This window comes from Trachymyrmex cornetzi, unplaced genomic scaffold, assembly GCF_001594075.2.
Source record: "Trachymyrmex cornetzi isolate Tcor2-1 unplaced genomic scaffold, Tcor1.1 scaffold41, whole genome shotgun sequence".
Taxonomy (NCBI): domain Eukaryota; kingdom Metazoa; phylum Arthropoda; class Insecta; order Hymenoptera; family Formicidae; genus Trachymyrmex; species Trachymyrmex cornetzi.
In genome coordinates this window covers 85,393-99,300 of record NW_017298854.1, presented here as the reverse complement: position 1 = coordinate 99,300, position 13,908 = coordinate 85,393, and the positions used below count along the sequence as shown (strand labels likewise).

General features: G+C 33.4%; 2 protein-coding genes across 2 annotated transcripts; both read left to right on the top strand.

Moving 5' to 3' along the window:
- Positions 1-795: 795 nt before the first annotated feature.
- LOC108764287 (gastrulation defective protein 1 homolog) lies at positions 796-3,579 on the top strand. Its single transcript, XM_018512437.1, has 2 exons — positions 796-1,391; positions 1,873-3,579. The coding sequence occupies exons 1-2, from the start codon at positions 960-962 to the stop codon at positions 3,424-3,426; spliced, it is 1,986 nt and encodes a 661-aa protein (XP_018367939.1). The 5' UTR covers positions 796-959; the 3' UTR covers positions 3,427-3,579.
- A 1,003-nt stretch (positions 3,580-4,582) lies between these two features.
- On the top strand, positions 4,583-10,523 carry LOC108764288 (uncharacterized protein MAL13P1.304). The gene is made up of 3 exons (XM_018512438.1): positions 4,583-4,773; positions 5,160-5,360; positions 5,821-10,523. Exons 1-3 carry the CDS (start codon positions 4,662-4,664, stop codon positions 10,521-10,523), a joined length of 5,016 nt encoding a protein of 1,671 aa, XP_018367940.1. The 5' UTR covers positions 4,583-4,661.
- Positions 10,524-13,908: the final 3,385 nt, after the last annotated feature.

The following is a 13,908-nucleotide window of genomic DNA, read 5'->3' as shown; positions in this document are numbered from 1 at the left end:
TATCACATTTAATTACTCCTACAGCTTTGTATCTGGTATTATTACATAATTTAGCAAAACAAGAACGAACCATTTTTTATTTAGCAGTACTTCTTGATCACTTCAATTATTTATTCGGAGTTATTCGTACCGATTCTTACTTAAAATGCAGCTAGTTAGTTCTTGATTTGGCCACTTCCGGACCTGATGGCTCTGAGATCTTGGATACACATTACAATCAGAACTGTAGGCAAATGGGATCCTCCCTAGTCGATCTCAGGTTCTCTCAGCTCATTAAATTACGCTGAAAACCTCTATCTCTGTTGTGTAACAGTGACTACATTTACACCCTTAATCGAGTTTAATAACATCCGTAGTTATGAAACTGGCCAATCACAATCATTCCATTCTCCCGAGGAAAAGCTGTGATTGGCCAATTTCATAACTATGGATGTTATTAAACCCGATTAAGCGTGCCGTGTAGCAGAGCTCACTTGACAGGACTAACAGGTATGCCTTAACACTTTAAATTGTACGAGTATTGGGAGACATTCAGAGTACGCTAATGTGTCCCAATACTCGTACAATTTCAGGTGTTAAGGCATATCTGTCACCGTCTGTACATATAACACAGATTTTTACATGAATACTGAATTGACATTTTTGAATAGCGCGCACTAATCCTGAATATGGCGGTGCACACTTGAGTATTTCTACAATTTGACTACCGCGCTAGTTGGCGAGAGCGGACAAAATTTTTCAGGCTTCTCTCTAGTCTCTATCGTTATTCAATCCATGATGTAAGAAATCATAACAAATAAATCGTATATGTGTACTGTGATAAATTGAGAATGTAAGATTATTGATTGAGACGAAATCCTTTGTTTTATTATAAGTTGTATTGTACTGTACGTCATATAAGTAAGTAGAAACTGTATGTGGATTTAATTTTTACTATCCAGTCGCTATCGTTCAGCAATATGAATTCGAAGAAGACTATAACTTTCGGCAAGATAAGCGCCAATTTAGATAAACTGACACCCGAAGCATCCATCGAAACCTCTAGCTCCGGATTCGGCATTTTCGGTAAGAAACGCGAGGAAAATAATGTCAAGAAAATGGACGAGATCAGGCCGGAGGACGAGGAGGAAACCCAGAGTATACAGAAATTGATGGGCATCACGGGCTTTGGTAAGAAAGCCAAGTCTTTCGACGTGCAGGAAATGATGGAGAACATCACCAAGACTATCAACAGTAATAAAGCAAACACGGTCGAACAAGAAAAATCCGACGAAGTTGTGGAATACAAAAAGGATGAGGTAGACGACGATGATGATGATTTTATTGGTCCTCCGATACCTCCGTTACCTGTTATTTCAGACGCAATCAAAGATTCAAAGAAGGACACCTTGGTGAGAATTTTTTGTAATGTCCTTATTTTTCAGAATTTTTATATAAATTTTTTAGACTTTTTTCAGAATTTTTGTATAATTTTATAAATTTTTAGAAAATATTTGGATTTTTTATGTACGAGTTGAACTTCTAATAAGAAACCAATTCAATTCTCCTTGAAATATATTGTTAAACACGAAAATCTAAGAAATACATATTTTAACAATATATTTCAAGGAGGATCAAATCAGTTCCAGACAGTTGTGATAGATGTTTCTTGTCAAGCATGATTTTGCTAAGAAACTTTATATCTTTTTAGAATTTTTTGTATGTGTGAATTTTCAAACATTTTATGATTTCTAAGATTTTTCATTGTATAATTTCTGAAGAAAACTTATAAAATCTGAAAAAGTTTAAGTTATTTTAAAAAAAACCTTAATAAATTTAAAATATGACGAATATTGAAGATATGAGATAACATGAGAAATTGTTTCACCTTAGAACAAGAAAAACAAAAATGACGATGATGACGACGATGATGACGATGATGACGATAAAGAATCATCGGACTCCGAAGAGGAAGAAGAAGTAACATTAAGGGACAAAATTCCTTGTTCGCATGAAGTCTCAATGACTCATGGCACTAAAGCGATAATCGCCATTGCTGCGGATCCATCCGGAGCTCGACTAGCGTCTGGATCCGTCGACTACGACGTCTGTTTCTGGGATTTCGCTGGTATGGACACGTCCATGAAGAGTTTCAGGACCTTGCAACCCTGCGAGAATCATCCTATCAAGTGCCTGCAGTATTCCATGACTGGAGACGTGATATTGGTGATCTCAGGAGCGGCGCAGGCGAAAGTCTTGGATCGGGATGGCTTTGAGAAATGCGAGACTGTCAAGGGTGATCAGTACATTACGGACATGGCGCGTACAAAAGGCCATACCGCCAGTCTGAACAGTGGCTGTTGGCATCCGTTCATCAAAGAGGAATATCTGACCTGCTCTCAGGACAGCACTTGCCGAATATGGAATTTATATAGGCCACGCTCGCACAAGAATCTGATAAAGTGTAGAGCCCAAAACGGCGTGAAGACTATTCCCACGACGTGCGCCTACAGCAGGGAAGGCGCGGCTGTTGCATGCGGCTGCATAGACGGCTCAATTCAAATGTGGGATCACAGGAAGAATTTTGTGAATCCGTCTCTCGTGTTGCGAGGCGCGCACGCACAATCCAGCGAGGTGTCGAGCTTGAGTTTCGCGTACCTCGGGCAAATGCTGGCAAGTAGAGCTTGCGATGATACTCTGAAACTGTGGGATTTAAGGGCGTTCAAAGTACCAATATTCGAAGCTAAGGAACTGTACTCACGTTATGATACCACGGATTGCATGTTCAGTCCGGATGACTCAATGATCGTCACGGGAGAATCTCTGAATAAGGGAAAAACGACCGGCAGGGTGCTGTTCTACGACAGTAAGACGTTTGACCTAGTAAGAGAAATTCCCGTGACAAATTCACACGTAATAAAAACTCTTTGGCATCCGAAATTGAATCAGGTGTTTGTCGGCTGCGGCAATGGCATAGTCAAGGCATATTACGATTCTAAGAAGAGTTTAAGGGGCGCCAAGCTATGCGTCGTCAAGACGCACATGAAACAGAAGCATATCGAGATAATGTCCACTCAGCAAATCATAACGCCTCATGCGCTTCCTCTGTTCCGCCAGGATAGGCCCAAATCGGTTCGTAAGCAGATGGAGAAGGATAGGCTCGATCCAGTGAAATCGAGGCGTCCAGATCTGCCTATCACTTCGGGGCAGGGTGGTAGAGTAGCATCCTCCGGAGGAACTCTTAGTTCTTATGTCATACGCAATCTCGGATTGAGCAAACGGATAGAGGACGATCAGGATCCCAGGGAAGCTATTCTGAAGTATGCAAAGATAGCTGAAGAAGAACCATACTGGATAGCACCTGCTTATAAGAAGACACAGCCGACAACGATTTTTCAAAGCGACGATCAAGACAGCGGACCGAGTAATAAGAAACAAAAAACATAGACTTTTCTAATCTTAAGAGAACTTAGACGTATATTTATCTTGTATATCAGCATTGTGTAATTATATGTGTATCTATGTACAGTACATATAGCGAATTAATGAAAAGAGAATAGTTTTGTTGTAAATATTATATTATGTGATTATATTGTACATCCGGCATTTTATTTATATTTATACCTCGTTTATTTAATAGTTATTTAATAGATTTGATTTCATTAATCTCGTATAAATTTTTAATTTGTATGATCAAATGACTCATCTTTTGTATCTGATAAATATTTATTGCATGTATGTTTTCTGTGTGTTTTTATAAATGAAATGTAGACTACGTTTTATTTATAAAAAAATATCTATATAATAATAGATAATAATAAATAATAATCTATTATAATAGATAATAAATACATACAACAATCTGTTATTATATATGAATAAAGCTGTTCAGTTTTTAGAAACTATTAGCAATATTATATATATCTTTTCTTTTTGTAAATAAAGAACATATTTAATTAAAAAAATATGTATATATAATATTTTGAATAAAGTTTCGTTTGCAATCAGATTTTGGAAAATATTGACTACATGTGGATCTTTCTTACAAAGGTAAAATTGTTTAATTTATGGAAAAAATTTTTTAATGTTATATTTAATTTATAAAGTAAATATACCTATTACATTTTTTAAGCTGCGTTCACAAATTTGAGCGATTAGATTTGAGCAAATAAATAATTTGCTAAATTTAGAACGATATATCACGTACAGCACCTCTAGGCTGCGTTCCACATAACGCTCGCAGTGCTCGCGAGCATCGTTTGTCCTCGTTTAACATTTGATAAATGACGAGGATGAAATGATTCCACGAGCGTTATGAGCGTTAAGTGGAACGCACCCCTAGACAACTGTTGCGTTCTTTGAATTCCTTTCCGAAGCCAGCCTACGATAACGTGATCCGGCATGAACCTGACCTAACCTAACCTCGTATAGTCTAATCACCATTCAACTACATTCAACGTTCAAATGTGGAAGTCGGATTTAGAATTTGCGACGCCATTCGAATGACTGGAGACAGAATTTGCGCGGGTTTTCGCAACGTGACGATAAAGTAGTTATTCGAGTCGGAGCTAGTCGGAGCTGTAAAACCTCAAGCATTCTCGAATGGTTTTGAGTTGTATATATACAATCACGTAAAGATAACCCTAGTTGTTTTCCATCGTGTAGGACGTTTCTGGATAAACATGGCCAAGAGAAAATCCTTAAATCGTGTATCCCGACGATACTCCAAACGTAGATCCGTCGATTCTATCGGTTCTGGACATCTCGATCCTGATACATCCATCGTGGATGAAGGTAGGAATATTTTTCTTTCATCATTTTTCTACGACATAACTAAAAATTATCATTTTTTTGTGAACTTGCAGAAGATCAACAGAAACATAAAGAAAATAAACAACGTATTTTAAAAGAACACACTTTTATTTTACTACAATTATAATTATTATGTTTATTATACATTATTATTATAAATTATCATATATTGAAATTATATTTCAAATTTAGTATTCTAACATTTTAATAATTTAAAATGTTGAAACTGATTTTCTGGAAACTTTGTTTCTTAAATTATATTATTGTAGCAAATAAGCACCTTTATTTTACGACATTACCTTTGTTATAGACAAATTAAAAGTCAAAGATGGTTTTAATGTAATTTTGACACATTCTTCTTTCCGCAGAACAAACATTATGGTGGAATAACTTGGAAGAGAATACGTTCCCTCCACATTCCATGATTCACAGTGAAAATGAAACGCCTAGGATGCTGAGGTCTAATTCAAAGATCGATACTAGCCAGAGTTCTGATCCTACAGGATGGTGGAAGAATTTGAACTCTGATTCCGAACCCATTGCTTCAAAAAGCTCGAGGCGCAGCGCAGGTATAAATAGGCAGAATATTTAATTTATTCTTTTTAGTTTTTTTGAACTCTTCTTTTATGGTTTATCTTTTCGTTTTTTCTTTTCAAGTTGAAGAGTAAAAAAGGAAAGCTGAACTGTGCAAAAAGTTCAGCTAAAAGAATAAATTTTTCAACTCTTTATCTGCAATCTGGATCTTTTTTGACGCAAGCGAAATTTTACTCAGATTTCTCCAAATTGAAGCAGAACAGAGTTCTGTTCCTCCTCCTAAAATATCTTGTTAAAAAACTGTCTGGTAATGTAATAGAGATGTTGAAAAATAACCTTGAACTTTTTCACATTTTTTGAAAGACTAGAACAGTAAAAAGAACTTTGGCTAGATGGAGGAAATAAAAATATTATATGATTGCAGATGGAGTTTTGCATTATAGATATTTTGCATCATAGATATTGTAGTACTTATAAGATATATTATTATTTTAGCAATAGTTGAAAGTCGTATGTTGCAAATTTCGACATCTGAGACATCTGAATCAGAGAAAGAGCTTAATTTAAGAAAGAGGAAGGTTCGTTTAAAAGCAAGTAATAGGAAAAGTATTAATAATGCTTTCGCAAATGCTTTGAATGATCCCGAGGCAACTATGCCATTAAAAACGCGGATGAAACAAGTCCGCTCTGAAGTACATATCGATTCAGACAGTGAATCTTTTCAAGGAAGGTCGCAGGAAAATGAAGAGGATAGTAATTCGAGTCCAACTTCGAAGATTTTGAAATTAAAGCCAAGTATTAGAACAAGAAGAGGTGGAGATGGTATGAAAGATCAGAACGCCTTTCAGGATGTACTAACGGAAGATAATGTTTTGAATGCCAGCACTGCGAAAACATCAGTCGCGTTTGAAAAGGAATCCTCGCAGCGTTCGATGCACCGAAATATTAATATGAGTAAAGATCATATCGATCAAAGGAAATCAATAAGATCGCCTCAAACAATGCCAAGTATTTTGAGAACAAGAAAAAGTGGAGGTATGAAAGATCAGACCGCCTTTCAGGATGTACCGTTGGAAGATGATGTTTTGAATGACAGTACTGCGGAAAAATCAGTCGCGTTTGAAAAGGAATCCTCGCAGCGTTCGATGCATCAAAATATTAATACGAGTAAAGATCATATTGACGATCAAAGAAAATCAATAAGAGCGCTAGAGGATATTGAAACTGGTTCGTTAACTCCAAACGTTAAGAAGGCAGTGCCTGAGAATAACGTTGAGATTGAAAGCAGCGATGAAAGCATCATTATACCTCGTCAACATTTAAAATTTATGTCTCGCTTTATGCAGCGAGCGCGGAAAAGCATAGGAAAAAATGTGTTTGCAGATGTTCTAGTTTATGATAGTAACGCAAGTTCGTCTACGTCCATTCCAAATAAGGAAAACAATATTCATAGATCTTCAATTCGTAAAAGTCCAAGATTGTCTTTAAATAAATCTAAAAAGCAGCAATCAGATGTATCGGTGCAAGATAAAGATAATATTGAATCAAATTTGAGCAGCTTATCCTTTGATAACGATGAATCCCGCGGAACGAAAAAGTCTATATTTTTTAAGCCAAAATCAAGAATTCTAACACGTTTCCGTAAGCGCTCAACTAATCCGTTCGAAGAAATTTTGGAGCAAGGTAATATCAGTGATAGAAGAAGTAATGTTTCATTTGAAGATAATTGTGCTTCTTCTGAGCGAGAAACTACAAGAAGAATTAATCAGGAACGTGAATCTTTAGCAACACAGAAAAATCCACAATCAGGAAAGTGTAGTACTACGAATGAGGAAGATTCTTATGAAATATTTCTCGAGGTGTCATCAAACGCAGAGAAAAATCGATCTAAGGAAGCTAATATATTATCGGAAGACGAGAATAAACTATTAGAAAACAGCGATCTCAATAATGCTTCAAAATCAGTTTCTCGAAAGAGTGTAATTGCTAAATCGTCAGAAGAAAAGATTTCCAACCTCAAGTTTATTAGGGAAAAAACTTTGAAGGAAATCGCATGTGCAAATGCAATATCGCCCATCGGTAGATTAAGTACTAATGTAGTAATACAAGATGCAAGTGATGATTCACATGCTGACATAGATGTAGAACACGTACATTCATCCGAATCAAGTTCTGATAAGGAAGCTCGTTTGACGCGTAACAATCTAAGAATTCGGTCTGAAACACCTGTGAATATAGAAGTACGTGAAGCTAATGACAATTTACACAATGATGCAAATAGAGAACATGATTCAAGTATGCTCAAACGATCATCTAAATTAACTCCTAGTAAGGAAACTCGTTTGACGCGTAACAGTCTAAGAATTCGGTCTGAAACACCTGTGAATATAGAAGTACGTGAAGCTAATGACAATTTACACAATGATGCAAATAGAGAACATGATTCAAGTATGCTCAAACGATCATCTAAATTAACTCCTAGTAAGGAAACTCGTTTGACGCGTAACAGTCTAAGAATTCGGTCTGAAACACCTGTGAATATAGAAGTACGTGAAGCTAATGACAATTTACACAATGATGCAAATAGAGAACATGATTCAAGTATGCTCAAACGATCATCTAAATTAACTCCTAGTAAGGAAACTCGTTTGACGCGTAACAGTCTAAGAATTCGGTCTGAAACACCTGTGAATATAGAAGTACGTGAAGCTAATGACAATTTACACAATGATGCAAATAGAGAACATGATTCAAGTATGCTCAAACGATCATCTAAATTAACTCCTAGTAAGGAAACTCGTTTGACGCGTAACAGTCTAAGAATTCGGTCTGAAACACCTGTGAATATAGAAGTACGTGAAGCTAATGACAATTTACACAATGATGCAAATAGAGAACATGATTCAAGTATGCTCAAACGATCATCTAAATTAACTCCTAGTAAGGAAACTCGTTTGACGCGTAACAGTCTAAGAATTCGGTCTGAAACACATGTGAATATAGAAGTACGTGAAGCTAATGACAATTTACACAATGATGCAAATAGAGAACATGATTCAAGTATGCTCAAACGATCATCTAAATTAACTCCTAGTAAGGAAACTCGTTTGACGCGTAACAGTCTAAGAATTCGGTCTGAAACACCTGTGAATATAGAAGTACGTGAAGCTAATGATAATTTACACAATGATGCAAATAGAGAACATGATTCAAGTACGCTCAAACGCTCGTCTAAATTAACCCCTAATAAGGAAGCTCGTTTGACGCGTAATAGTTTAAGAAATCGATCTGAAACATCAAAGCCTGCGAATATAGAAATACATGAAGATATTAATAATTCGCGCAATGATGCAAATAGTGAACACGATTCAAATATGTTTGAACAATTGTCCAAATCAACTCCTAGTAAGGAAGGTCGTTTGATGCGTAACAGTTCAAGAAATCAATCTGAAACACTGAAACCTATGAGTAAAAATACGGAAGTCTCTAAGCTGTCTATGAACTTAATTTCCAATGATGATAAAGACAATAATATAAATGTTGACTCGGAAACAAGTACTGATAGTACAGTGTATCTAATAACAAGAGCAGATATACATTCTGAAGATAACACAAACACAGGAACACAGAAAAGCACTAGTCTGTCAATTGAAAAAGAAATAACTGATGACGAAGATGCAGAGCCTGCGACGCAAACAATTCACCGAAATTCCCCATCGACAAAGTCTGGAACAAGCAGTAAAGTAGTAAATCGATCTAAAATATCGAAATCTATGAGTAAAAATATGGAAACCTCTAAGCGATCTACAAACTTGATCGCCGATATTGAAGAAGACAATAATGTAAATGCAGACTCAAAAACAAGTGATAGTATATCGCATACAATAATGAGAGCAGATATACGTTCTAAAGATAACACAAATATGGGAACACAGAAAAGCACTAGTCTGTCAATTGAAAAAGAAATAACTGATGACGAAGATGCAGAGCCTGCGACGCAAACAATTCACCGAAATTCCCCAATGACAAAGTCTGGAACAAGCAGTAAAGTAGTAAATCGATCTAAAATATTGAAATCTACGAGTAAAAATATGGAAACCTCTAAGCGATCTACAAACTTGATCGCCGATATTGAAGAAGACAATAATGTAAATGTAGATTCAGAAATAAGTGATAGTATATCGCATACAATAACGAGAGCAGATACACATTCTAAAGATAACACAAATATAGGAACACAGAAAAGCACTAATCTGTCAATTGAAAAAGAAATAACTGATGACGAAGATGCAGAGCCTGCGACGCAAACAATTCAACGAAATTCTTTGACGAAACCTGGAACAAGTAAAACAATAAATCGGCAAAGCGTGCAGAATTCAAATAGGACCAGCATTGAGGACAGAGAAATTGCACATAGACAAAAAAGTTTGGGCAAGTCTCAAAACTATCGCAATACGCCGACTAAATCGTCAAGTAAAGATATTTCTTCCAATAAGCAAAGTTCATCTAAGACACTGAACAAAATAGATGATTTTTTCGTCAAAATAAAAGAAACTTCGGCGAAACAACTAAGCGAATGCGCGCAAAAGTCGCCAGTCTTCGACAGTGAGAAAATGAAGAAGATTAAAATGGAATTGGAGAAATTAAAGAGTCGTGAGATGGCCGCGATGAAAAGAAACTCGACCGATAAGAAAGCATCCGCAGTAAAAAAGGAAACAGTGAAATGTTTTATACCTGAACAAGATACAAAGAAGAAGAAGCCGCTCATGAATTCTACGAAAGTAGTGGATAAGGCATTTCTAGTAAATGGAAAAGTATATAGACCACCAAGACTTCCTCGTCCGAAACATTGGGCTACAGATCGTCTTTACAAGTTTCTGTGGAAACGATTGGAGCCAAAGTACAAACTGGCCACGAGAGTGAAATCCGAGAAATTCGTGCAAGAATTAGCTACAGTAGTAACTACTATTGAACGTCGTAAGAATTACGAAAATTATAAGACCGAATTAAAGGCCCTGATGAAGGAAATGACTCGTTTGAAAATTATCAATACTCGTATGGACTTTTATCATTTCTGTCAGGATTTTTTACCATATGAGTTTCGTATTAAAGTCATACCTATGACATTACCCGGCAATAAAAGTAATATTCCCTTCGATCCAGAAAATGTGCACACTCCTTTACTTGATACCGAATGAGTCATTGTTGAAATTACAATACGATAGAATATATTAATTATGTTTATTTAAGTTGTGCGTGTGCGATTTCATTCTTTAATCTTAAATGTACATACATGTATTCAATAAAAATTAATATTATTTTGTTAATTAACATATATATAATTGATAATATATTTTTGATGAATACAAGTAAATGGAAATGTGAAAGGTATTGATGTTATATTTTGATATTCAATAAAAGAATTTTTGCAGCTTATATTCTCTTGATACTTTGTCGCTTTTTGATATTTTTTTTATTTTAACGAATTTGTAAAAAATAAAATCAACTGCATCAGTTAATTTAACTTGGTCCTAATTAAACTTAAATTTAATTATAATCCTTTACTTTTGTAAATTAAATTAAAACAAATAGAATTAAAGTTTTTAAAAATAGCATGAAGTTATATTATTTCTTTCTTCTTTTCTTTCTATTGAATTTCTTTCTATGATGAGTAATACTTTATGCCATTTTTAAAAACTTCAATTTTGTTAATATAAATTAAATAATGTTGAATCAAGGCCCATTAGAGATGAATCTATGTGAACATAGATATTGGTGTGAAAAATAAGTAATATTAAAATCAAACTCTCGAAATTTAATATAACGATTAAGGCAATGAGAGTCAGATATGCGAACAATGTGAAAAATAAATCATCTTTCACACCAATATCCTGTGTTTGGCTCTAAAAGGCGTCACCTCATCGACTGATTTAGTTTTATTTTTTATTGTATGTAATGTACATGTGTACGCATAATTTAGATATATAGTAATACATGTATACAAACAGAACGAAGAGCTAAAAATTATTTGCTAAATCAATATGTTAATAATTTAACGTGTATAAGTTGTAATGTCAATTTAATATTTATTAGTTGAAAATTTTATGTAGTTATAATCAACTATATAAAATTTTCAACTAATGGATATTAAATTGTTATAATTAAAATATATGGACGTTAAATTATTGATATATCGATTTATTGAACTATTCTTAATTTTTTTTCTATTTGTACGTATATATTACTATATCTAAATGGTATCATCGAAATATGTAATAATACCTAAAAGACGATTCTAGTTAAAACATTAAAGACAACTTAAAATAAAATCTCGAAGACGTCATAAATCAGAAGATTAAATATCTTAAAGACGTCATACGAATTTTTTCTGATAGTTTTATGAGATATCTTCGAAATTTTAAGACAATGTTTACATGATTTCATAATGTTATAATTTTTTCTTTGTCGATATTTATTATACTCTCATCTTCCTGTTGATACTCCGTTTGGCATGTTCGAAACGTGAATCATTCCCACGTCTTTGATACTTGATACTTTGATATTCGCACTTTAAGCGATCAGTATTGCGTGTTTATTTACTTATTCCGGTTTACGTACGCATCGTTTGTTTGTATAGCCGTGTTATATATAGACCTATTGTGATATCTCTGCGATTATAAATATCCCCCTAATCTCATTTGCTCTATACGACAATCTTTTTGCTCGTAAACACCTTGTTTTTTCTATGACGTTTAAAACAAAAATTATGCTGCTTCATGACACGGATGGATAGGACAACATTAGACAAATTGTCAAAGATTAAATATCTATAATATGTAAAATTACGAAGATTATTAAAGTTTTTCTCTTAGGGATAATTTAATTTAATAAATTAAAGATTTACAAATTCTTTCTAATAAATTTAATTAAATCAGAGCTAAGAAAAATTTTTCGAACAATTTGAATTATTTAATTTAATTTTTAAATTTATATATATATAATTTACTTTATTGCAAAGCTCTGTGAAAAGTCTACATATTAACAGAATAATAGATTATAGTTATGTTATTGTAGCTTTTCGGAAATATTATCACGAATTGAGATACAAGGTTCATGTTCCACATTGAAGAAAGAAATGTCTTTGGTGTTTTTAACATATTTAGAATTCACAATCTTTATAATTTTAATAAAATTCTTTTTCAAAACAGATAAATCTATTTTTTATTTATCTTTAAATAAAAAAAATTAATATATATTAATCGTCAATTAATCGATAGTTCTAGTGTTGAGCACACTAAGTGCTAGCAACCATCAGTCCAGTATTCTAATTATACAAGCAAATGTGTCACATTTGTTGCGTGCCGAATGACCATGACGCGCCGACTTTTGCAAATATTTGCGACAAATAGAACGTTGCATTGACGTAACGGTGCTCATGCAATCCGTGACGCGTTCGATAACAAAATTCGATAGTAAAACGAGTACCAGGATTATGTTTCGTTTATAATTATTAAATAAATTTCAAATTTCCATTTTAATATCCATTAAAAATTTTTTTTCCGAAAGGTAATATTTTTTAATAAAAGGTTAATTTTTAAAAAGTTAATTAATCGCGAAATACACATATTTATACACAAATGCAAATTTTGTTTGGTTTGAAGTCTAATCTCTATAATAGAATTTTCGTACTGACCGCACCTCGATTAAATTTATTTTTATCGGGCCGCAATATCTGAGCGCGTATTTCCATTTTAATATTAAAAAAAAACATTTTTTTTAATAATAGAAAAAAAAATTTTATTATCAAGTTGGAACGAAAGTTTGTAGTGCTACTTCACTTATACCTACAGATTTTTAAGAAATACTTTTTTAAAAATTTTGTAATTATACTATTCAATAAAACAAAGTCTCAGAATTTGTTTTTTAAATTGTGGTGCACTACAAGATGATTTTTAACGAAATTTTGAGCAATCAAAGTTAAATAAAATGCTCCTTTTATTTAATTTGCAATAATTTAGTAACAAAAAATTTTGGGAATATTAAAAAAAATGAGTTTTTTTCTAAGGAAAACTTTAAGCTTTTACGTTAGAAAGTCAAAAATTTTGTAAGTTTTTTTGGGTACGTGATAAACCCACAAAATGAGAAGAAAATTCCCCATTTTGTCCAACTTATAATTTTCTACATTTAAAATCAAATTCACAAAAACTGAATAACATAGTAACCTTTCGAAAGTAGAGATTTTACTCTGAAAGCCCTTTCTAATAATTTAAATTTTGTTTATTTTTAACGAAGTTACTACTGCTTGAATTTTGAAGTAACGTTACTTCTGTTCTAACTCAATATTTAATTCAATTTATATGTCAAGAAGGGACTTGGTTTACTTTAGTTGAATTTCTCTTAACCCACATTATCCATCCATATTTTCTATTAGTATATATCACATTAATTAAAATTCGCAATTAAATATTGTTATTTTCTAAATCTTCCCCTAAAACTTATTTTATATGTTTATATTTCAGAAAATAATGTTTCTTAATGTTAATTAATTGCGAAACCAATATATATATATATATATATATATAT